Here is a 25,288-nt window from a genome sequence, read left to right as displayed (position 1 = left end):
AATTTTTTTTTTAAGTTTTGTTTATTTTGAGAGAGAGAGTGCATTAATAGGGGAGGGCAGAGAGAAGGAGAGAGCGAGAATCCCAGGCAGGCTCCACAGAGTCCAATGTGGGGCTCAAACTCAGGAACCGATGAGATCATGACCTGAGCTGGAGTCAGTCGCTTAACTTAACCAGTCGAGCCACCCAGGCGCCCCTCCTCCTTGCCTTTTCATGGCTATCCATTCCTTTTTACTCCTGCAGATAGTTTTTGAGCACCTCCGTCTGGGCACTGGGCAAATGGTATAGGCAAAGTGGACTTGACCTCCACCCTCCGGAGCTAGAGTTTAGCAGGAAGACACATGTAAATAAGTACATACTTGGCCGTGAAGAATAGCATGCTAAGAGAACAAGGGGGGCTTGATTTTGAATGATGAGGAGTCAGAGAAAACTTAGGAAGGGACATTTAAACCAATATCTGAGGAATGAGCAGAAATGGGGGTGAAGAGCATCACAGATGGCTGTTCTACTTTCAGAATCCTGCCCACTTTTGACACTCGGCCACTTCTGGGAACCCCTATTTGCCAAATCCTTCTTGACCCGTACTGTTGCCTGTTCCAGAGGAACATAACTTTTTCTTTTTTTTTTTTAATCTTTTTTTAACGTTTATTCATTTTCGAGAGACAGTGACAGAGCGTGAGTGGGGGAGGAGCAGAGAGAGAGAGGGAGACACAGAATCTGAGCAGGCTCCAGGCTCTGAGCTGTCAGCACAGAGCCCAATGCAGGGCTCGAACTCACGAGCCGCGAGATCATGACCTGAGCCAAAGTCGAAAGCTCAACCCTCCCAATGAGCCACCCAGGTGCCGTCTTCATAACTTTCTGTTTTATGCATGGATGACTTCCTTTGGGAATCTGCTCACGCCAGCGGACCCTTTCCTCAGGAAAGTATACAGAGGGAGCTCTCTTCTCCCAGTTGACACAGGAGAAAGTGCAGAAGGAGTTAAGCTTGGCCAAATTGAGCAGGCAGGGAAGTCAGGACTCTGCATATCTGACCTGTTGTGTTTTGGGACTCTGAACTGCCTTGATGGGGGCAGTGCAGTCTGGGCCAAAGGTCACTTGTCTCATTTCCGGCAGCTGCTGCCTACGGAACACCAAGGATCTGTGACTGTGGTTGCGTCTTGTCAAGAGCCTCAGAGCCGGCTGTTTAGAGGAAATACCCAAGTAGCCTGCAGGCTTGTGGGGGCTGCCGGAGGGTGGAGGAGGAGGCTGCTTTTGCAGCTGCAGCCCCGCATTGGCTGCTGCTACCAGGTGTCTGGACATAGCCCTGGAGGAGCCTGGCTGAGAGATCTTCATGCGTAGCCACCCTACCAGTGTTTATGCCCTGCTCTAAGCCCTTCAGGGGCTCTCTGTTGCCCGCGGAGCAGGCTAGATGTCTTAGCAGGGCACACAAGGTGGGACTGCCCGCCGTCCTCACCTGCTTGTCTGGGCACACCCTACCTGTCTGGCTGTTCAAGTGCCCTGATTCCCTGGATGGGACACCTGTGTAGCCTTTGCCAATGCAGTTTTTCCTGCTGAGCTTCCTCCCTTCCTGTATCTTCAACAGTCACTTCCTAAACATCCTTCCAAATCCTGGCTGGATGGATCTCTCCTCCTTGAAGCCCCCACTGCTGCTCCCTACTGATGGGCTGAGGGCATTCTCCACTCACCACTGCAATTCATTCCTCTTTCCTCCCCAGCTCTCCCCCTCCCTGCCTTTATTCCTTCCACAGCTAGTATTAGGTACCTGATGATGTTCGGACACCCCAGGGTGCTGAGAAAACAGGGATGAGCCAGAGCAGACCCAGACCCTGCCCTCAAGGAGTTTGAAATCCTACAGTGGCCCATAAATTCATCAGACAATGAAGATGAATAATACACAAGTCAAATCTTTTCTTTAAAAAAGTTAAACTGACAATAAAAGATTGTCTCTGATTTAAATGAAAAAAACTGGGGTGCCCGCCTGGCTCAGTTGGTGGAGCTTGCAACTCTTCATCTCAAGGTCATGAATTCGAGCCCCATGTTGGGTGTAGAGATTACTTTAAAAAAAAAAAAAAGGTTGAGAAAAAGGTACATTAAAAGTCTTGTGGTCTCAGATCCCTTGCAGGTTAAGTAAAGCCTGGGGTTTCAGGACTTTGTCAAACTCCAGTTTATGTGTAAACATGAGGGAGAGAGAGTATTCACCCTGGAGCACCTTCCATGAGCAGAGCCCTGGGGTTAGCAAGAGAGATGTCCTGGGCTCAGAGCTCTGTGGGGGAACAAGCCAGAAGAGGAGAGATCCCAGCATGAAATCTCAACGCAGGCTTCACTTTCCCAGGGAAGGCCTTTCTCCCTTTGAGAAGATGGGGGCGTTCACTGCTCAGGGTTTTCCTTTGTAGTGTTTCGTCTTTGTTTTTGTTTTTTAAGGAGGCTCCACACTCAGTACCGAGCCCAATGCGGGGCTTGAACTCATGACCCTGAGATCAAGACCTGAGCTGACATCAGGAATCAGATGCTTAAGGGGCGCCTGGGTGGCTCAGTTGGTTAAGTGTCCAACTTCAGCTCAGGTCACGATCTCACAGTCTGTGAGTTCGAGCCCCGCGTTGGGCTCTGGGCTGATGGCTCAGAGCCTGGAGCCTGCTTCCGATTCTGTGTCTCCCTCTCTCTCTGCCCCTCCCCCGTTCATGCTCTGTCTCTCTCTGTCTCAAAAATAAATAAACATTAAAAAAACAAAAAAACAAAGAATCAGATGCTTAACCAACTGAGCCACCCAGGCACCCCTCCTTTGTAGTGTTGATCACCGTTTGGAATTGTGTAATTGCCTTATTATTTGGTTCCCATCTCTTACTGGTCTAGAAACTCCATGAGAATGGTAAAAAGATGGCTTTATTGAGATATAATTCATATAAAACTCACCCTTTGAAAGTATACAATTCAGTTGCCTTTAGCATATTAAGCATTGTGCAACCATCAACACTATCTAATTTCAGAATGTTTTCATGATCCCAAAAAGAAACCATTAGCAGTCACCACCCCCACCCCCCCCACCCCCCCCCCACCCCCCCGCCCATTAACGTCCACCCATCCCTAACTCCCAGCAACTACTAACGTACTTTATGTTTGTATGGATTTTCCTATACTGGACATACCATATAAATGGGATCATACAATATGTGGTCTTTTATGACTAGCTTTTTTTCACTTAGCATAATGTTTTCAAGGGTCGTTCATATTCTTTCCTTTTTATGGCCAAGTAATATTGTGTGGTGTATGGATACATTTTGTTTTTCCATTCATCAGTTGATGCACATTTGGGTTGTTTCCATTTGGAGACTGTTAGTGATGCAGGTTGGCTGCGTCCGAGGACGCAGAGGAAATCCCTCAGGACCAGCCAAGAGGGTCTTTGGCTTCTCACAGGATAGAAATTAAGCACAAGCCGAGAGGAAGTGAGAGCAGCATTTATTGAGGACATAAAGCAGATACAGACAGAGTGGGCGACTCAGAAAGGAAAGAGGTGTGAGTCTCATGTTTGCTTGGGGTCTGGGGTTTTCATTGAGGATTATGGTCAATGCACGTGTCTTCTCAGGCATCCAGCAACAAAGAGAAGTGTTTAGGTGTCCTCCATCAGTCACTATGCCCTGGAGCCAATGGTCTTGGTGAGTCAATGGTCTTGGAAAATGGTTCACGAGGACCCACCTCATCACTCCTTAGATGTTATCTGCTGCGCTGAATGACTCCAAAGAAATCATTAACTCCATGCCCTTTATAAGGAGGATATACATTATCTGTACCATAAAGTGTGTGTAGAGTGGAGGTATAGGTCCTAGCAAGAATAGAGGCAACAAAAAAGTAGTCTTTCATGGGGTCCATTCAGTTTCCCTATCTTGTTATGAATAAAGCTGTTAGAAACACTCCTATACAAGTTTTTGTGTGTCCATGTTTTCATTTCTCTTGGGCATACAGCAAGGATTGGAATTGCTGGGTCACGTGCTTCCTCTGTGCTTCACGTTTTGAAGAACTGCCAGAGTGTTCTCCACAGTGGCTGCACCATTTTACCTTCCCACCACCAGTGGATGAGAGTTCCAGTTTGTCACATCCTCACCAACACATGTTTATTTTCTGATTTTGTTTTTCTAGTAGCAATTGTAATGGGTGTGAGGTGGTATCTCACCGTGGTTTTTGATTTACATTTCCCTAATGATTGAGTGTTGCGCATGTTTTCATGTGCTTATTGGCCATTTCCATGTCTTCTTTGCAGAAATATCTATTCAGTCCTTTGCCCATTTTGAACTGCGTTGTCTTTTTATTGTTGAGTTGTGGGAATTCTTTATTCTGGATACAGCCTCTTATTGATACATGATTTCCAAACATTTTCTCCCGTTCTGTGGGTTGTCTTTTCACTTTCTTGATGTTGTCTTTTGAAGCATGAAGGTTTTACATTTTGAAGTCCAACTTAGATGATCTTGCTTCTAGTTCTGTTGCTTCTAGTCACATCAAAGAAACCATTGCCTAAGTGATGAAGATTTGCTCCTTTTGTAAGAGTTTGATGGTTTTAATCTTCCATTTAGATGTATGTCTATCTTATTCTAGGTTATATCCCCAGTGCCTAGAATAATGTCTGATGTATAGAAGGCACTCAATACTTACCGAGTTAAATGAATGAATTAATATATTTTGAATGAATAAATGAATGAATGAATGAACAGATATCTCTTGTCCCAGAGCTGTTGCTATCTCAGTAGAGTCACACTGAGAAAGTGGCATGATACAGACAAAGGGCTCCAGTCTGTTTTAATCTCACCCACAGGGAACCTGCCTTCTGCCAGTTCCCCCTTTCCCACTGTCCCTCAATTTTGCTTCTCTTTAGTTTCTCTACTTGACAAAATATAGCTACGGCATTTCCTAAATAAATCATATCTGGCCTACTTTGGTTAAATTGCAAATATAGTAGATATATAAGAAAATTTTTCCTGTCATTAAAAATCTTGGTTGGCTTGATATTTCTCTTGCTGGCTTATGTTGGAGAAATAAATTTGGATAACATGGCAGTGTACAAATTACAAAGTAAAAGTTGCCTCCTTGGGTGGAGGGAAATATGTTTGGAATTTACTTTTAGAAAAAAAATGTATGTGCATGCAGAGAGAGAAAATGTAAAATGAAAACTGAGGAGCCTGGGTGAAGGGTATTTCAGGAGTTCTTTGTACTATTATTTTAACAGCTTTTTGTGTATTAAATATTTTTTAAATGTTTTGGTTTTTTTTTTTTTTTAAAGAAAGAGAGAGAGAGTGCAGGGGAGGGGCAGAGAGAGAAGGAGAGAATCCCGAGCAGGCTCTGTACTACCATCACAGAGCCCGATGTGGGGCTCGAACTCACGAGCCGTGAGATCATGACCTGATCCGAGATCAAGAGTCAGGTGCTTAACCAACTGAGCCACTCAGATGCCCCATATATTAAATATTTTTTAAAATTCATCTCTCACAATCCCACCCAGAGAGGCAATTAGGCTGGGGTCCCTGAGAGGTCACTGTGTGCTGGGTGTTTACATTCATTTTCTATTTAATCCTCCCCTCAGCTGTTGAGGAAGAGGCAAAGGTGAAGGCAGGTGACCGTGCTAGCATGACTTGGTTGAGTAGTGCAACTGGAATTGGGATGCAGGTCTCTGACCTCCAGGCCTATATTCTTTTATGGCTTATATATCTCAAATACTAATCCTTTCCCCAGGGAATGACTGATGTCTTTGGTGCCGATTATCTCCTTCATGTGCCTCTGTCATCATATCCTTGACACTTCACAAGCTTGTGCTCACTGAGGGCAGATGGGAGATGGTCCAGGAGTTTCTGGAATAGAGGGGCTGCCATCCTGGGACTTGAAGGGTCTGGAGGGAATCACTGCCCCTCACCAGCCAGCAGGCAGGCCCCCATGTCTCGCTTTCCTGGGGCATCCGAGGCTCTCAGGAGGCAGCCCTGACCCCCCTTCTGTCCCTCCTGTCCTCCAGGAGCTGAAGCTGCCCGCCTTCCGAGCCCACTCCCCACTGTTGAAGAGCCGCCGGTTCTTTGTGGACATCCTGACCCTGCTGAGCAGCCACTGTCAGCTGTGCCCCGCGGCCCGGCACCTGGCTGTCTACCTGCTGGACCACTTCCTGGACCGCTACAACATCACCACCTCCAAGCAGCTGTATGCCGTGGCGGTGTCCTGCCTCCTGCTCGCAAGTATGTGGAAACTGCTGCTTCCCACCCACCCGCCCCCCTCCTTAGAGCCTGGGTGCTCCTGAGTCATTTTACATTTCTGAGGTCTTTGCACATCTTCTGTGTCCATCCTTTGCCGAATGCAAACTATAGTCATAATAATGAACACTTTCTTTAGCGTCTGTAGTGTTCCAGGCTAAGTGATAAGGATTTTAGCATGTTGATTTTAATGCATCCACACCATGACCCAAGGAGACAGAGAGACAGATACTTATAGTACCCCCATCTTACCGAGACATAGAGAGATTAAGAAGCTTGCCTTGGGTCATCTAGCTAGTATATAGCAGACACAGTTTGAGCCCAGAACTGCGTGGTGCCAGAACCTGTACTCTTAAGGCAGTGTCACCAGGGGCATAGGGCCTCTGAATGTGCTATTAGGGGAATGTATATTAGGGGAAACCCTAACAACCACTGTTCTTAGAGGTATGTAGAAATGTGACTGCTTGATTGGGGCCAACCAAGACCCATTGTGTTGTCACCAGGCCTGGACACCAGGCCTCAATCTTCCATTGAGGCCCAACAAAAAACACAGCATAGCTGTCTGTCTGTCTGCCTCAGTAGGGACTACCGCCTGACTATGCTGCTCAGGTCATGTGCTTAAAACACAGTTCTCTCATGCCATCCTGCTGCTTAAAATCGCCCCCTGGTTTACCAACAGTCTGAGGATAGGGATCGTCTATCAAGGTCCTGTCTGTCTGACCTCATACATTTCCCCTCTTCAGGCACTGAATTCCAGCTAGGCCCCCTCCTGTCACAGAACTTTGCCCATGCTGTCTCCTCTGCCTAGAAAGCTTCCCCACCCCACCTGTCTGGACCCAATTAAATGTCACTCAGACCCCACATCCTTGAGAAAGCCTTCCCCCACACACTCAGCAAATACATATTTCCATGGCATCATGCACTCTTAATTAACACCCACCCCCGCTACTAAACAGTAAGTTTTGGGGAGGGAAACGAACCTAGTACATCATAAGACCAGACAAAAATATTTGTGGAATAAAGGAAATGAATGAAGCTAGAGGTTCCTTCCGAGCTGGGCTTTCACACCTCTCCAAGGTGCCCTTAATGGAAAGGAGTGACGTGCCCCAAAGTGGCTAGCTACAATCATGACATTTCCTTGACATCTAGTATTTTCTTCTTACAATTCAGTCAGAGTTTACATTCCCCTCTACAATATGTTATCATCCTGTTTTATTATATCGGCCCCTCTCCAATCCTTGAGTCCCACCGATGCCACAAGAGGATGCTACCCATTTTCTCCTATGGCTCTGTCCTCGGCATGCTGCCCTGAACCCCTGTGGCCACGATCACCCAGTTCCAGAAGCACAGCTATAGAGTTTTAAATATTCTGTATTGTTTTCCACCATGGCACTTTCCACCTGTTATTCTAATCCCTTTGGCTGCTTTGGGTGTACAGTCTTCCAATTTGATTTGCTCTACCTTGGGCCAGCTGGATTTCCTGTGTTCTACAGAGAAGTCAGTCTTGCTGGGTGGGAATCCAGTCTGCTTGCTACCTCAAAGTCCCAAAACAACATGTAGCTCTCTTCCGTCTTGGGAAGAGATGCAGGGCTTGCAAGATATCCCTGTCGGCTGAGGGCAGAACGGGCATCACATTTCAGGCGGCCTAGGAGAAGTCCGTGCCATGGCCTTTGGCCTGCTGCTGTCTGTGATCTATGGGCTGCATCGAGGCCCCATGGGGGCAGGGGACTTAGATTTCCATGAGGCCATGGAGGCTGTCCCCCAGTGTCTGTCTGGGGAGCTGGGATGTGAGGCGCACACTGGAGACTCCTTTGTGCTGCCGCCGTCATGGCAGAGGGAAGAGGGCCTTTCAGACAGAGAGGCAGACACCCCCACCCACATGTCTGAGGGCAGCAGCCAGCCTGGGGCAGCAGGAACGGATTTTTCAGGACACCTGCCATATGCTCAGAGGCCCAAGGAAAGAAAAGTTTCCATGACAGCCTGAAATCCTATTCATTGCTCCCTCCCCTCTCCCCAGGCTGACTATTAGCCACAAGGGGCGGGGGGTGGGGGGGTGGTCACCTTGCCTCAGGAAGTTTTGAGTTCTGCTAATTCTGTACCAGATAATTCCTAGATAAGAAGAGTAACATTTCTTGCACCCACCTGTCAGTTTTTCAGTTTTTAGAGCTGTTTCCAGATAAGGGCCTTTGCACAGATGGAACTTTCTCACCTACCTACAGCCCCTCTGCCCCCATAAATCAAGGGTCAGTCAAGGGTCCATATCTTGGTCAGACCAGTGGAAGTCAAGGGTCAGACCCATGGAAGGAGGTGGAAAAGCAAGAGCTTATAGGTTGTTCCATGGTGGACTTGGTCTTCCTATGATTGAGTTAACTGTTCACGTAACCTACACGAGATAGAATCCTACCATAAATATAATCTAGATGTAAGTATCCTGTAAATAGAGTAGAGCCACTGTCTTCTTTAATCTTTCATCTTTTACAGCTTCCCAGCCCCTCTTTTTGTTGTTGTTATGGCTGTTTAATTAAAAGGATAATTTGGCAGCATGGAGACCCCACAACTTCCAGGTGAATGGGCTTTGTCAGCGTGCCGTAACTGTCATCCTGGTGGCCGCAGCTTTATTACTTACTAGCCCCTTTCTCCATACCCAGCCGTGTGTCAAGCACTTAACACCCATGTCTCATGGAATCCTCCCAACCAGCCTATGTGGTTGTGCTGTCATCTGCCCATTCTGTAAGCTCAGAGAGGCTGAGTAACTTGCCTATGATCACACAGCTCAGGAGTTTTGTTTGTTTTTTAAATGCGGTAAAATTCATATCACAACATGAAATTTACCATTTTAGCCATTGTGAACCATACAGTTTCATGGCGTTTAGTACATCCATTCACACTGCTGTGCAACTGTTGCCTCTCTCTAGTTCCAGAACATTTTCATCCCCCTGAAAGGAACACTTGTATCCATTAAGTGGCCACTTCCCATTCCTTCCCACTCACAGCCGCTGGCAGCCATTAATCTGTGTTCTATCTGTACGGATTTGCCTGTTCTGGACATTTCGTGTGAAAGGAATCCTACAGTACATGACCTTTTGTCTGCTTTCTTTCACTTAATGTTTTCAGGGTTCATCCAAGTTGTAGCGCACATCAGTCCTTCATTCCTCGTCATGGCTGAATAACATTGTTGTATGGGCATACCACAATTTGTTTATCCATTTATCTGTTGATGGACATTTGGGTTGTTTCCACCTTTTGGCTATTATTATTAGTGCTGCTATGAACATTCAGTACCAGTTTTGTTTGAACACCTATTTTCAGTTCTTTTAGGCATAAACCTAAGAGTGGAATTGCTGATTAGAATTGGCTCTTCAGTGTTGAACTTTTTAAGGAAACCCAGAGTTTTGCTTTTGCCTAGCTACTGCTGCTCCGAGATGACTGGGTGTTGAGTGCTTGGCCAGGGCATGAAGCAACCTGAGAAGGAGAGAGGGTGGGGAAGAAAACCAAAAAGGCAGGAGTCATGACCAGGGTGGCCTTTTTGGTAGGGCAGCATGGCCTTAAATGTGAGACGTTGTTATTACAATCAAAAAGGTATGAGATACATTTTTATTATTAAAAAATCCAAAAGATACAGTAGTATAAAAATTCATTTCCGGGATGTCTGGGTGGGTGGCTTAATCAGTTGAGTGTCCAACTCTTGATTTCATCTCAGGTCATGATCCCAGAGGTGTGGGATTGAGCCCTGCATCGAGCTCCATGCCAAACATGGAGCCTGCTTAGGATTCTGTCTCTCACTCTCTCTGCCCCTGTCCCACTTGTGTGTGTGTGCTCACACTCTCTCTAAAAGAAAAAAGAAAAAAAAATTGTTTTCCCCAAACCCTTAGGCCTTTTGCCACAGTTTGGTGTGTATACTTCCAGACCCAAACATATTTATGTGTTTTCATAATTGGGAAAATAAATCTATTTTTATTGACAAGGTGGTAAAAGGAATCCTAGATTACACCCATATAAACTGCCCAGTAAACAGAATTGGAAGATTCCCTCCCTTTCCCCCATTCCATCGTACTTTCTCTTCTGGATTTGAGCCCCATCCTGCCCCTCACTGACTGCTTCTGGTATGTGAAGTGGGAAAAGTTAAGGGTGACAAGTTTGTTTCTTGGGGTAAAGTTCTGACTTTCAGGCTTTTGTAGGTGAGGCTGAGTCCTCTGCTAGCCTTCATTTCAGCCCTCCTCCTCCCCAGAAGAGGGAAGCATCAAATGTGGGGGCAGAGTATCCTTTAGCTCACAGTGAATCTGTCATGCTATGATGCATGTACCTACAGAAAGGCTCACCTTCCCACTGAAAATTTTGTTTTAATTTTTTAAAATGTTTCTTTATTTTTGAGACACACACACACACACACACACACACACACACACACACACACACAGTGTGAGTAGGGGAGGGGTAGAGAGAGGGAGACACAGAATCCAAAGCAGGTTCCAGACTCCAGGCTGTCAGCACAGAGCCTAACTCAGGGCTCAAAACTCATGAACTGTGAGAACATGACCTGAGCTGAAGTCGGATGCTCAACCAACTAAGCCACCCAGGTGACCCCAAAATTAGAAATAGTATACTCATTTGGACAGTGAGATTCACAGAATAAAGTAAAAAATCTGCTGCTTATCCCACTCACCAAAAATACCTTCTGGGAGTAGTTTCTTATGTCTTTTTCCAAAATTGACCTACTGTAATTCCTCATAATTCAGAGATTCCATACTTGCGAATTGACTAAAATTTGTGGGTTTTTTAATTTATTTTGAGAGAGAGAGAGAGCAGGGGAGGGGCAGAGGGAGAGGGAGAGGGGGAGGGAGGGAGGGGGAGAGAGAGAGAGAGAGAGAGAGAGAGAGAGAGAGAGAGAGAGAGAGAGAGAGAGAGAGAGAGAATCCCAAGCACTCTCAGCACAGAGTGTTGTGGGGCTCAGACTCACAAACCGTGAGATCATGACCTGAGCTGAAGTTGAGAGTCAGGTGCTTAACCGACTGAGCCACCCAGGTGCTCCTCACTAAAATTTATTTGTAATCTCAAAATCCATACTCACAGAACTTTGGCGGTCATTCGTGGACATGTGCAGAGGCACCCAGTGTGCACGTTCCCAGCTGAGGAACAAAGACAACGCTCTGCCTTCTTGATTCAGCTCTCGTGCTTAAAAACAAGGGTCCTTTTCTCAGTGTGTTTAGTGCCACATTTTCTCATTTTTCTGCTTGTTGGTGGTTTTACTGCTTAATACGGCCCCCAAGAAGCATAGTGCTGAAGTGCTGTCTCGCATTCTTGAGTGCAAGGCCATGATGTGCCGTTCAGAAAAAACCTGTGTGCTAGATGAGGCTTGTTCAGGCGCGAGTTACAGTGCTGCAGGCTGTGGGTTCAGTGATAATGAATCAACAGTATATTGAACAGAAATACACAGAACCAGGTTCTGTGTTGATCGATTGATGAAAACATGACCAGTGGCTCACAGGAACCTAACTCTGTACTTCCCTAGGAGCCCGGTTCTGGGTTCACTAGTTCTGCCTTTCCCAGTGACTATGGAACACAGCTTCTGCAAATAACCAGAATCAATTGTGTATTTACACAGGTGGGTTAATACCAAGAGTGCTTTCTTCGTAGCACGTCAAGAACATCTTTCCTGTCAGTCTGTCTGGGTTTACCTTACTGTTCCTTGACTGCAGAGTTCTCTATATCATAAACACTGACGTCTGTTTGATTACTCCACTGTTGGTGGCCATTTAGATTGCCATCTGGTTTTTTCACTACTGTCAACAGTATGACAACTATCCTTTTCCCTGTATTTTTGTACAAGGAAGTGTGAGAAAAATGCCCAGAGATGGAAATGCTTGGGACAAAGGTGTGTGCATTGTGTGCATGTAAGATTTTGATAGGAAACACTAAATTGCCTCGTGAATGACAAGATCCCTTTTCTTAAATTGAACTTAATTTGTGGGAGCCTTAGGAACCACACTTCTCTACCTCAAGAAACCATCAGTGGAGGAGCAGTGTCCCTCCCCCATGCCGACCCCCCACCAGTGTCTACTTATGGCTTTCCTTCTGTGCTCCTAGCAGGAAGTACCTTTGCATCCCTCCTGCTGCCTTGCCTGTCCAGGATGCCCAGATGAGAAATGAGTTCCCCAGACCAATTGCTTTTAAGACTCCTCAAGCCAGAAATGAATAGTCTCATCTCTTAGCGAAGGTACCAGTGAAAACCATTGCCTACCAAGGGCTTGTGCTCTCTGGGCCTCAGGAAATTCTAGGAGTGGCCCATCTCTGTCCCAGTAAAGCACCTTCACTCCCCCCTCAGTCACCCCTGCATCCTTCCCCTTTCCTCCCCCTGCTTTGATTAGCAACTGCTGCCTCTGAGAAGCAGTTTCTTTGAGAGCAGGGCAGGGGGGCGATGGGATGGGGTCTCCCTGTTGCAGACTTGAAAGCAGTCTTAATCCCTCCTGGTGGAGGGGATGAAGGAAGGCAGTACCTTCCTGCTGGGGGAGAAGTTAAACACACCAGCTCTCCCCAAGCTGGGAATAGTCGAAATGCCCCTAAGGTACTAATCGTGGGCAGTGGATGCAAAGGGGGCCATTTTTCCAGGTGGCCTTTTTCACGGGTGTACTTTAGACAAAGCAAAGCAGGAGATTCATTTACAGGATTAAACCCAAATCTGCAAGGAAATATGGCTGCCCCCATGCAGGAGATAATTCACGGGGGAGTGGCTAGGAGGAATCCTACATTCCCTTCCTGCCGTGGTTTCCCATTTCAGAAAATGAAGACTCGTCTTACATTTGATGTGTGCACTTAATATTGACAGTCGTTTATTATTTCCTCCAAAGGCTGTGCAACATCAATGGTGCCTCTTCTAATCAGTAGCATCTTGGTGGTGACCCCACAGCATGGGCTGGACTGGAAAAAGTGGTCTGTCACCCGAGGGCCACACCAAATACATCCGGACTTGGGGCCCTGATGTTGCAGTGCTGTGAGTGAGGACATGGTGATTTTCCATTTCCTGTTCCCATCTCTGCAGACTGGCAGGCTTAGAGCTATTTTCAGGGGAAGGATTTTGTGTGACATGTTGGTCAGGAAACTGGCTGGGCCGGAAACTCAGAAATTGTACAGTTTGCCTTAGCAAGTTTAGTGCTCAGGCCTGTTTTTCCAGGGCCTGGGGTTCTGGGATCCAAGTAGGGTTTTTCTGTGGCTGGGGAGAGTAAGAGGGAAGTCTTAAGATGCATGGGTTAATTGAAGATGCAATGTTCAGGAGCCCATGACCCCACACAGGTAAGTCATTTAAACAAAACAAAACAAAACAAAACATTTATTGGACCTCTGCTGTATACCGGAAGCTATATACCCATGGAGTCAGTGGCAAACAGAAGGAATATCTATAGTCCCTGTCACTGAAGATAAGTCATTCCACACACCTTTACCTCCTATGCACTGAGCCTGGGAGATAGTTGGGGGCACAAAACAAATCTAATCCCCATCCTTATGTTGCTTATGATCTGGAGGCATCTCCTAAAGAAGCAGCCTTCAAGCCAGAGACCCAGCAGGTCTCTGGAGACACGCCAGGAACGAGCCAGTGACCCTTCTAAGAAAATCTAAATGTCCTTACTTTCAGGAGAATAGCCTGGCCCACATCTTAGCGGGAAGATGACCAAGACATTGACGTCAAGCACCCTGTCTGCTCTTCACACTTATCTGCAGCCTGGCTGCTCAGAGCTAGGCATTTATCTTTCTTTTCTTTTTATTTACTTTAACCTTGAACCCTCTCTGTAGTGAATACTGTGTCTTACCAGTACCTTCTCCCTTGTTACAGTCAGGATTGTGTTATATGCATTCTTCTGTTAATGCTGAAGAAGAAGAACTTTAGAGTCCTAATTCGTTAGTCCTCTTGCCCCCTGGGAGAGCCACTGGAGACTTTTCCAGATTATATCTCTTCCTTGTCTCACCTCAGAGACTCAGGCTGTCCGTGGTGGAGACATTTCACTCCTCGGGTCACAGCAGCCTGCCCTTCACTGAGCACCCACCACCTAGTCAGCATGAGTGGTGACACTACAGGCAGGGCAACTTTGGTTGGCTTTAAAACCACTTTCAGACCCAAAGAAACAGGCCAGCCGTTATACCCCTGGGTGGTGAGATTAGAGATTATTTTTATGTTAGGTGTGTTTGCCTGGATCTTTTCTTTTTTCTCTTCTCTTCTCTTCTCTTCTCTTCTCTTCTCTTCTCTTCTCTTCTCTCCTCTCCTCTCCTCTCCTCTCCTCTCCCCTCCCCTCCCCTCCCCTCCCCTCCCCTCCCCTCCCCTTCTCTTAAGTTTATTTATTTATTTTAGGGGCACCTGGGTGGCTCAGTTGGTTAAGTGTCCGACTTTGGCTCAGGTCACAATCTCATGGTTCTTGGGTTCGTGCCCCGCGTCCAGCTCTGTGCCGACAGCTCAGAGCCTGGAGCCTGCTTCAGATTCTGTCTTTTTCTCTCTTTTTGCCCCCCAACCCCCACTTGCGCTCTGTCTCTCTCTCAAAAATAAATAAACTTTTAATATTTATTTATTTTAAAAGAGAGGAGAGAGAGCATGAGTGGGGGAGGAGAGAGAGAGAGAAAGAGAGACAGAGAGAGAGACAGAGACAGAGAGAGAATCCCAAGCAGGCCCCACTGTCAGTGCAGAGCCTGATGCAGGACTTGATCTCACAAACCGTGAGATCATGACCTAAGCCGAAACCAAGAGCTGGACACCCAACAGACTAAACCACCCAGGTGCCCCTGCCTGGATTTTTGAGATTGTCTTAAAGGAGTATCTGTTGCCTCTCCCTGCCTCCTGAGTCTTTGATTTAATTATAAGCATTTCAGTGTCTAGACAGGAAAAGTGTCTTCTTTGTCACTTGACATGTTGTGGTTCCTGGAACTCTTCTAGGAAAGTGTGATTTGTGGGCACTTGTAAAGCAGGGCCATACTGAGATAGTCTTGGATTAGGACAGACCCATGTTCTGGAACCTTCTCTGGAAGTTACTCTGCCAGTTCTGACTTCTAGGGTCCCATCAATGGTGTCTTCTGAGAATTTTAAACTGTTTTTTTTTTTTTTTCCAAGCGGGAGAGTGATATTTGTTCCTTGTAGAAAATTAGAAAATAGAGAAAAATACAAAGAATAAAACAAAAATTACTTGCAAAATCACTACATTTTTTTTTTCTGTAATCAAAACTTGGGGGTAGAGGGCAGACCCTGGCCCCAGTGATCAGGGAATGGTTAGTATGTTGTTTATATGCCAGACCACTGATTCTTTGTATGGATTTCCTCATTTGGTCCTCACAACAGTCTTATAAAATAGGCAGTATTATTTTCTCCACTTGACAGAGGAGGGCTGAGGCCCACTAAGGTGAGTTGCCCAAGGGTACGTGGATGGGGACCCAGGTAGCCGTCTCCCTGAGTCCTTGCTCTCAGCCACCACACAACAGCGGCCTTTGTCCTACAGCTGGATTTCTTCCTTCTGCCGCTGCAGCTGGGAGACCGGCTAGCAGGCAGCGAGGTTGCTAGGAAACTCCTGGCTCTCTTTCCTGAGCCTGCAGAGCCACATGTTAGCCAGCCTGGGTGAACACCTCAGTCCTCAGGGATATGTCTCGGGTCTGGAAGCAGCTCACCTTCTAACCTTGAGGGAAGTGGCCAGAGTTGCCTTTCCTCCTCCTCCTCCTCTGTGCTGCAGCAGAGGTCCAGCCAGGACCCCTGATCGCCATGCCAGTGATACTCCAGCCCAGAAAGGCTCGCTGTCTGCTCTTCGTGCAGCCACAGCCCCGTCGGGCCTGGCCCACAGCAACCCCCGGTGAGCTGGGAGTGAGCATTCTGCAGAGCAGTGACCTCCATTCGTGGAGAGAACTCTGTTCCTCCACATGAAGCACGTGCTCAGTCCTGGCCCCAGCTGCCAGCCATGTACCTGACAAAGGGCCCCAACCCCACAGCCCCTGCTTTTAGACAGTGAAATTGTTTCGTTTCTTTTTTTTTTTAATACTTTTTTTTTTTTTAATGTTTATTTATTTTTGAGAGAGGGAGACACAGAATCTAAAGCAGGCTCTGGGCTCTGAGCTGTCAGCACAGAGCCCGACACGAACCACGAGATGATGACCTGAGCTAAAGTCGGACACTCAACAGACTGAGCCACCCAGGTGCCCCTAGATAGTGAAATTGTCTGTAGAGAGGAGCACAAAGGAACCCAGGATCTGCTGCCACCGTGTGAAGTCATTGTACCAGTTGCTCTGTCCTGAGACAAGGAAGTTCTCACAGCCAGAAGGGAAGCCAGTGTGTGACCCAGCTGGCCAAACACCACCCTGACCTGAGAGGCATTTTTACAGTTTCCTCTTGAAGACAGCAACCACCCGCAGCCTCACCTCTAGTCTCTGTTTCCAAAGTTGGACTGAGGAATTGACTCAGCCAGTCAGACGTGTGCTTTCATTCATTCATTTGTTTCCTTCAACATTTTATTGAGCCCTACTCTGTGCCAGAGACTGGAGATACAGCCATGGATGGAACAGCCTGCTTTTAGGGGAGAAAGGAGACAGGCCTGGGGAGGAGGGAGGCACCGTAAGGCATCTTGTGGACGGGGATCTGATCTGTGCTCCACTGTACTCAGCACAGAGGAGGTACGAGTTTGTGGAGTCTTCTTCAGCGACCGGGACTGTAGACGTTGCTTCCACTCACACCGTCTCCCTGGGGCTGTAAGCCATTGTAAGGACCTTTCTTTGTGTCCTAAGGAAGGGTGAAACTCACCAAGGGCAGATCCCAGGTCCACCTTCACGCCGGGTCTACCCGGCTGGCCCCTTTGCCCGGTTTGGCTAAGATCAGAGGCTTTTTCTCCAGGACATTTCCTAATCTCCAGATCCCTGCAGCAGGGTTAGGGCAGAGTGGGAGGGGCGCTCCCAGAGGTCTGCACAGCTTCCCGCTCCCCCAAAGAGCACCCAAGCACTGCCTTTAGCTGCAGGGTTTTTGTACTCTGTCCCTGACTTTTTGTCTCCACCGTATCAGATTCTATCCAGAAACTAACCTGTCATGGTCCCTATGACTGCAGTTGCACGGTTGGCCCTGAGTCAACAGAAGTTCACAAGAGCAAGATCCACTGTTTGGGGGGAGCACTGGGCACCATTCCAACACGCTGAGCCTTCAAGCCACCTTTGCCCCATCGGCTTGCCCAGCCCTCACAGCCAGTGCATGGCCGGGCCTCTCTAGAACCACGGGTGGTTCATCAGAGTGCCCCCTGCCCTCTGTAAAAAAAAAAAAAAAAAAAAAGTAAAACAGCCTTTCAGAGGGTGCTGTCCTCAGAGTGGCTTCCTGGCTTCTCTGTCACATCACTCAAAATCTGTCTCCCATGGTTCCTCAGGAAGACATTTGCCTGCTGGACGTATGAGCAGTGTGCTCTAGGGAGACAAGGAAGAAGCCCCCTTCTGGCCTCCAGTAAAATACAAAAAGCCAAAGAATGTTTTGAAGTTTATCTGTTTATTTATTTATTTTGAGAGAGAGAAGGAGAGGGGCAGGGGGAGAGAGAGAGAGAGAGAGAGAGAGAGAGAGAGAGAGAGAGAGAATGCCAAGCAGGCTCCACGCTGTCAGCACGGAGCCCAGTGCAGGGCTTGAACTCACGAACTGTGAGATCATGACCTAAGCCAAGATCAAGAGTTAGGCACTTAAATGCCTGAGACACCCAGTCTCCCCAAGCCAAAGAATTTTTTAATGAAAAAGCTTGTTTAGGTGGATGGGAAGAGGGTGGTCCTTTATTACAGAAAGTGTCCCGTTAGAGATACACTCTTCAACTTCAGTCCTCTCATTGGGAGGAAAAAGTAGGTCCTGTTGGTTGTACTGATCTGTAGCAGAAAGGCTCTGAGATTAAACTGCTAAACTAGCATAAGCATAGAGGAGGTTGAAGACAAGAGTGTGTGTGGAGAATGGGACTGTGAGGTGGGGAGGGGGCACAACTGGCCTCACACCCACATCTGTGGGAATCCCTGCACCCAGACAGATGTACTCATTATGGAGACTCTTTGGGATTGTAGGGATCCTCATGACTCTGAGATGCTCTGGACTGTGGCGCCGTTTATTCATCATTTAAAATAAAAAGCAGTTCTTTATTCACCTTGTGCCAGATGCTGTGCCACGTAAAGGGGATCTGTGATGTTCTACAAGACACACGTGACCCCTGACCTCATGGAACAGATTGCTGGATTTCCAATTCTGATTTGTCCCCTACCAGCTGGGTGATTGGAGCAGCTCACTCAATCCTTCTGAGCTTGATTCCAAGTGGGAAACGCTCCCAGCCTCCCGGTGTGTTACCAGAATGTGCTGAGTCCATGACACGGAGGCCTCCCCTCCCTGGGTGCTGCCTGTGTTTCTTGGTGCCTGCTGGACTGTGGTGGCACCTGGCAGCAGAATCCCTGTGCACCCAGAATGCATGTCCTGGTTCATGCATGTTCTGTCTCTTGCTGACTAGCTCGGTGACCTGGGAAAGTCCCACGCCTGTGGAGAGGACCCATCTGGGAAAGGCTGTGGACCCCGTGGTCCCCTTTGCTTCCCTCTATGTGAACCTTGGAACCTGCAGCACCAGGGTGGAGTTCAAGGTCACAGTCCAGGGGAAGGAGGCTGGAGCCACTCTAGAGTCCAGCATAGCCTGGCCAGGGGCATTGAGTTGGGGTTGGGGAGCCTTTTCTTGAGCTTATTTCTACCCCTTTTTCGGGGCCTGTAATAAAATGTCTTGCGGCACTAGCTACCAACTTTGGTTCATCCGTACTTACCTAACAGGACCTGAGAAGAAGATCCTGGGTCTGGGGTGCAAAGAATAAGTACCATGTTCCATAAATCATAGAACAGCAGCTGCTGTTGTTTATGGAGTGCTTTCTTTGTCCTAGGATCTGTGCCAGTCACGTTACTTGTGCTATCTCCTGAGCCTCCCTACCACTCTTTGAGGTATGGGTTTCTAAGTGATGGCCCGAAATCACACATGATATTGGAGAGGGCATTCTCAACCTGTTTCCAGTCAGGACCTCCCCCAGAATCTGGGCTCCCCTGGGTCACAACATTCTCAGCCCTCATTAAATATTCTCAGCTCACGTTAAATATATGTCTCTCCTGATAGCCACTTCTCTCCCCCAAGGAAGGAAGAATCTGAGGAAGAAAGAATTAGCATCAGAAAAGTCTCCATTCAGCCTGGTCCTGCCTGGGAACAAATGGGCCCATACTTCTTCCCCTGGGTACTGGGAGAAAGCTCTCCACCACAGCTTCCTGTTTCCTCTTTGGCTCCAGCCATCTCTATCTACTGCCTGGTCCTTCCCACAGTCACCTCCGAAGATACCAGGCCTACCCGGAGGGCCAGGCAAGGCTGGGAAGCCAGTGGAGTGGCCCTTTATCCCCTGACCTGCCTCCCTCACCTCCCTTTACCATCAGCACCTGACAGAGTAGGACAGAGGGCTCCTGAGGGTTGTGGGGCAGCCATGGGGCCTCAGTTCCTATTCACATTTTTTCTCTTTCTCAGATGAAAAGAGAGGGGAAAACTTTAAAATAGGGGAATGGCCCTTCTTGGGGAACAGTAGCTTTGCCTGTTTTTAAAAGCGTTCATTTCTTTAGGGAAGAAGAGGAACCAGCTGTTGCTTTAAAACCTGGTTTTCTTTAGCCAGGAAACTGTGGCCTCATCCCTGAGCCTCAGTGTAGCTCCTGAATGGGCAGCAGGTAACCCCAGATGAGTGTGTAAAGAGGTGTCTTGCTGGGCATGAAGGGCTGTCTATGGGGGAGTTCACAGCAAGCAGTACGTGAAGCAGACTGTGTAGTAGTGTGTGAGCAGCCCTGGGCCTGGACATCACAGATAGGGCGGCACTGACTTTTTATAGAATTCTACTCTGCACCGTTTTGTTTAGGAATTTTTCTGAAGGCAGTATAAATGTTGATGATTGTTGGAGATGGGTGATGTATTCTTAGGGGTTCGTTAGAACATCTCTTTTTTTTTTTGGTATTTTAATTTTTCCAAAATAAAACCTTTTTAAAGTTTATTTATTTATTTTTGAGAGGGAGGAAGAGTGTGAATTGGGGGAGGGACACAGGATCCCAAGCAGGTTCTGTGTGGTCAGCACAGAGCCCAATGCAGGACTCAAACTCTCAAACCGTGAGATCATGACCTGAGCCGAAATCAAGAGTCAGACGTTTAACCAACTGAGCCACCCAGGTGGCCCTAAAATAAAACATTTTTTTAAGCAGTTAAAGGTACTGTTTCTCTCAGCCCTAATTCAGAAAAGTCAGGAATCCTGTTTGGTCTGGTGAAGGCTTGAATGTTAGGACCATAGGTATAAGAAGAAAAGCCAGTCTTTTTTTTTTTTTTTTTTTTTTTAATTTTTTTTTTTCAACGTTTTTTATTTATTTTTGGGACAGAGAGAGACAGAGCATGAACGGGGGAGGGGCAGAGAGAGAGGGAGACACAGAATCGGAAGCAGGCTCCAGGCTCCGAGCCATCAGCCCAGAGCCTGATGCGGGGCTCGAACTCACGGACCGCGAGATCGTGACCTAGCTGAAGTCGGACGCTTAACCGACTGCGCCACCCAGGCGCCCCGAAAAGCCAGTCTTTAGAGTAGTCTGTTCATAGAGACAGAAAATAGAATGGTGGTTACCAGAGGAGGGGGCACAGGGACAGTGAGTTACTGGGTTTCATGGGTGTACAGTTTCCGTGTTGCAAGATGAGAAGGGTTCTAGTGATTGGTTGCACAACAATGTGAATGTACTGAATGCCACTGAACTGTATGGTTAAAATGGTGAATTTTATGTTATGTGCATTTTACCACAACAAACAAAAATGCTATTAAAAAAAAGAAAAGGAAAGAAAAGCCAGTCTGTGAGAGTCCCTCCTGAGGCTTGCTGGACTGACAGTGTCTTGCCACTTTGGTTGAGTCAGGCCACTTGGCTGGACTTGTGGTGGTCAGTCCAGTAATTGTGTGACATGCCAGGAATGGCTGGGGCTCTCCCGGTTGTCTGTGCATCAGAGTAGCAAGAGGACTCGGTCAGCTGGGTGTGCAAAGGGTCTTGTAGGGCATTATTTGCAGGTTCACCACTGCCACCTACACTAAGGGTTCATGTGCCTGTGCCTGGCTGCAGACCCAGGCTGAGTGCTTCAGTAGTTTTAGGATTTTTTTTTTAATCTTATAAGTATGATGATAGGGCTCCCACTGGTCAAATTTGGAACAATGTAAACATCCAAAAAGAAAAATGTAGATAGAATGATAGAATTGTTAAAAATTCTTTTTCAACCCCAGTGTAATTACTTACTTATTCAGGAAAGAATTCTTCCTGGACGCCAAATCATTCAGTTAAAGTTTGGTGGGGGGATGCCTGGGTGGCTCGTGGGTTAAGCGTCCGACTCTCGGTTTGGGCTGAGGTCATGATCTCACAGTTTCGTGGGTTCGAGCCCCCATTGGGCTCTGTGCTGACAGTGTGGAGTCTGCGTGGGATTCTCTCTCTTCTCCCTCTCTCTCTGCCCCTCCCCTGCTTACGCTGTCTCTGTCTCTCTCTAAATAAATAAACTTAAAAAATAAAGGTTGTTGGGAAACAGGATATTCAGAGAGTCTGAAGGCGTCACCTCACAGATTACTTATTAATTTCACAGGAAAATGGTACCTTTAAAATGGAGAGATCTGGTGTCACCTCCTTAACCAAGCGATCAAACGTAGCATCGCTATTGCCGGGACAAACTGACGTTATATAACTCCTGATGTGATCCGGTAAGAAGGACAAAACATCACCTCTGTAGTTTCCTTGCCCAAACTGTTTTATCATGAGGAAACAGTCCAGAATATGGGACTTTTTTTTTAAGTAGTCTCTAGGCCCAATGTGGGGCTTGAACTCATGACCCTGAGATCAAGAATTGCATGCCCTACCAACTGAGCCAGCCAGGTGCTCCCAAAATATAGGACATTTTATTTTATTTTATTTTATTTTATTTTATTTTATTTTATTTTATTTTATTTTATTTTATTTTATTTTATTTTTAATTTTTTTCCAACATTTTTATTTATTTTTGGGACAGAGAGAGACAGAGCATGAACGGGGGAGGGGCAGAGAGAGAGGGAGACACAGAATCGGAAACAGGCTCCAGGCTCCGAGCCATCAGCCCAGAGCCTGACGCGGGGCTCGAACTCACGGACTGCGAGATCGTGACCTGGCTGAAGTCGGACGCTTAACCGACTGCGCCACCCAGGCGCCCCAAAATATAGGACATTTTAGAAGAAAACTGGCCTGGGTTTATCTAGAGTCAGTGTCATGAAAAACAAAGAATAGGACTCAAAGATATAAGGGGACACCATGTGTGAGCTTTGTTGAACCTGGATCCAAAAAAAACAAAGGTTATAATAAAAGACATTTTGGGCACCTTAGGGGAAGTCAAATGTAGATTGAATATTAGAAAATGTTATTGCCGGGGCACCTGGCTGGCTCACTCAGTGGAGCATGCAACCCTTGATTGCTCAGGGTCGTGAGTTCAAGCTCCATGCTGGGTGTGGAGCTTACTTAAAAAAAAAAAAAAAAAAAAAAAAAGAAAAGAGGGTGCCTGGGTGGCTCAGTCGGTTAAGCATCCGACTTCGGCTCAGGTCATGATCTCATGGTCCATGAGTTCGAGCCCCGCGTCGGTCTCTGTGCTGACAGCTCAGAGCCTGGAACCTGCTTCAGAGTCTGTGTCTTCCTCTCTCTCTGACCCTCCCCCATTCATGCTCTGTCTTTCTCTGTCTCAAAACTAAATAAACATTAAAAAAAATTTTTTTTTATAAAAAGGAAAGAGGGGCGCCTGGGTGGCTCAGTCAGTTGAGCATCCGACTTTGACTCAGTTCATGATCTCACACTCATGGGTTTGAGACCCGCATCAGGCTCTGTGCTGACAGCTCAGAGCCTGGAGCCTTGCTTTGGATTCTGTGTCTCCCTCTCTCTCTGCCTCTCTCTCTCTCTCTCTCTCTCTCTCTCAAAATAAATAAACATAATAATTTTTTTTTTTAAAGAAAAGAATGTTACTGCATTAATCCTGATGTTCTTAGAATTGGTAATAGCATTATGATTATGTAGGAAAATGACTTCAGGGTTGTACACTGTCCAGGGCTGGCTTGTCACGTCTGCAACTTCATTAAAAATGGTCCAGCAAGGGGTGCCTGGGTGGCTCAGTCGGTTGAGCTTCCGACTTCAGTTCAGGTCATGATCTCACAGTCCGTGAGTTTGAGTCCCGCATCGGGCTCTGTGCTGACAGCTCAGAGCCTGAAGCCTGCTTCAGATTCTGTGTCTCCCTCTCTCTCTGCCCCTCCCCCGTTCATGCTCGGTCTCTCTCTGTTTCACAAATAAACAAACATTAAAAAAAATTAAAAAAAAAGAAATAGTCCAGCAAACTCAGTATTTATACACACACACACACACACACACACGCACACACGGAATAAATGTGGCTCTAAGTCAGCAGTTGGTGAATCTGGCTGAAGGGTCCTCTGTGTTCATTATTTAATCTTTTCTGTGTATTTGAAAAATTTCCAAACAAAAAGTACATTAAAGGAGTTGAAGAGAATCTGTGGCTCTGGTGTGACTTGGAAAGATTCCGACTTCTGTCCCCCACACCTCCCAGGGGACCTGCCTGAAGACTTCCAGGCATCTGTCGTCAGTGCAGCTTGTCGATAAGGAGCAGGCAGCTGAGTGGCGGTGCTTGGTTGCGGCAATGGGGACAAAAGGCTGGCCTGCTCACAGTCATGGGAGGAGGGGAGGAAATGTCTGCCAGGCACGTGCAACACCAGGAAACTCATAAAATCTTTTCTGGCTGTGAAATGTATTGTGCTTGGGAATAGTTGCTAAGCTGGGGTCTGCTGGCCAGCAATTAAGAGCAGGGACTGTAAGGTCGCTCCTAGATGTGTGGAGCTAAGTTCTCTGAGCTTCTGGGGATCTGAACGCAACCTGCCTGGGAGGATCCAGTGCCCAACCCAGCATGAAGACTGCCCATGTGTGTGTGTTGGGTACTACTGAAGCGCTTCGCATTCTGCGTGGCCATTTCATCTCCATGGGGGGCATATTCCTAAACAGGAAACAAACGGCCTGTGGAGCTTAGTGCTCTTAGGTCCAGCGCCAACTCTGAGGATTCAGACCCCACTCTGCCTGGCCCTGGCCCACAGTGTGGTGGGTCCCCAAGAAGCTTCTCCAGCCTGGGGAGCAGGTGAATTCAGATTTCTTCAGTAATCCATAGCTCCTTCCATTTGAGGCTAATCCTCTTGGGCCTGGTGGCTGGGAAAAAGGCAGAGCTCTGAAAGGTTTGAAAAGCTCTGAGGGCAGGGAGGAAACTAATCTCACTGAGCACATCTGCCAGTTAGAATAGATTGCTGGCTGCCAGAAATGGTGTGGAAGAGTCTTAATGCCACCCTGAGTATGATGCATGTTTTTGCCGGGCTGTGACCTTCACCTTGCCACCTTCTGCCCTGGGGAAGAAAAGAGCACTTGTATCTACTTGTATCTACTGAGAACAATTTAAATGGCCCTAAATTCAACTATCAACAGAGTACCTGGGCACCTAGGTGGGTCAATTGGTTAAGAGTCTGACTCTTGATTTCAGCCCAGGTCATGATCTCATTGTCATGAGATCTAGTCCCACCTCGGGCTCTGTGCTGAATGTGGAGCCTTCCCTCCCTCCCTCTCTCCCCCCTCACAGGGCGCCTGGGTGGCTCAGTCAGTTAAGCATCCTACTCTTGGTTTTGGCTTGGGTCACGATCTCAGATTCGTGGGGGTCAAGCCCCACAATGGGCTCTGCACTGACAGCACCGAGCCTGCCTGCAATTCTGTCTCTCCCCCTCTCTCTCTGCCCCTCTCTCACTCTCTCAAAATAAATAAACTTAAAGAAAAAGATTCTCTCTCTCTCTCTCTCTCTCTCTCTTCCACTTCGCCCCCTCCCCTGCTCAAAAAACAAAACAAAACAAGAGAGAATACCATTCATTCTTTGAACGAATATTCATTGGGCAGCTACTCTGTGTCAGGCACCGTGCTGGGACCTGGGGGCACAGCTGCAAATGGGTCAGACACGGTTCCTGTCCTCATGGGCTTAGACCCATTAAT

The 25,288-nt window shown here is 47.3% G+C and overlaps 1 protein-coding gene across 6 annotated transcripts in view; it reads left to right on the top strand.

Moving 5' to 3' along the window:
• Positions 1–25,288, top strand: part of CCNJL (cyclin J like) — an 85,452-nt gene that overhangs the window by 24,340 nt on the left and 35,824 nt on the right. For all 6 annotated transcript variants that reach the window (XR_009259478.1, XR_009259476.1, XR_009259477.1 and 3 more), the window contains one exon: positions 5,988–6,201. Coding sequence is in view for 3 of the 6 variants with exons in the window: in XM_058722106.1 (XP_058578089.1) it covers positions 5,988–6,201 (214 nt within the window). In the remaining 3 variants the exon portion in view is untranslated. The remainder of the gene's footprint in view (positions 1–5,987; positions 6,202–25,288) is intronic.

The sequence above is a fragment of the Neofelis nebulosa genome, chromosome 1 (genome assembly GCF_028018385.1).
Source record: "Neofelis nebulosa isolate mNeoNeb1 chromosome 1, mNeoNeb1.pri, whole genome shotgun sequence".
NCBI classification, from domain to species: Eukaryota; Metazoa; Chordata; class Mammalia; order Carnivora; family Felidae; genus Neofelis; species Neofelis nebulosa.
This window is presented reverse-complemented; position numbering and strand designations above follow the sequence as displayed.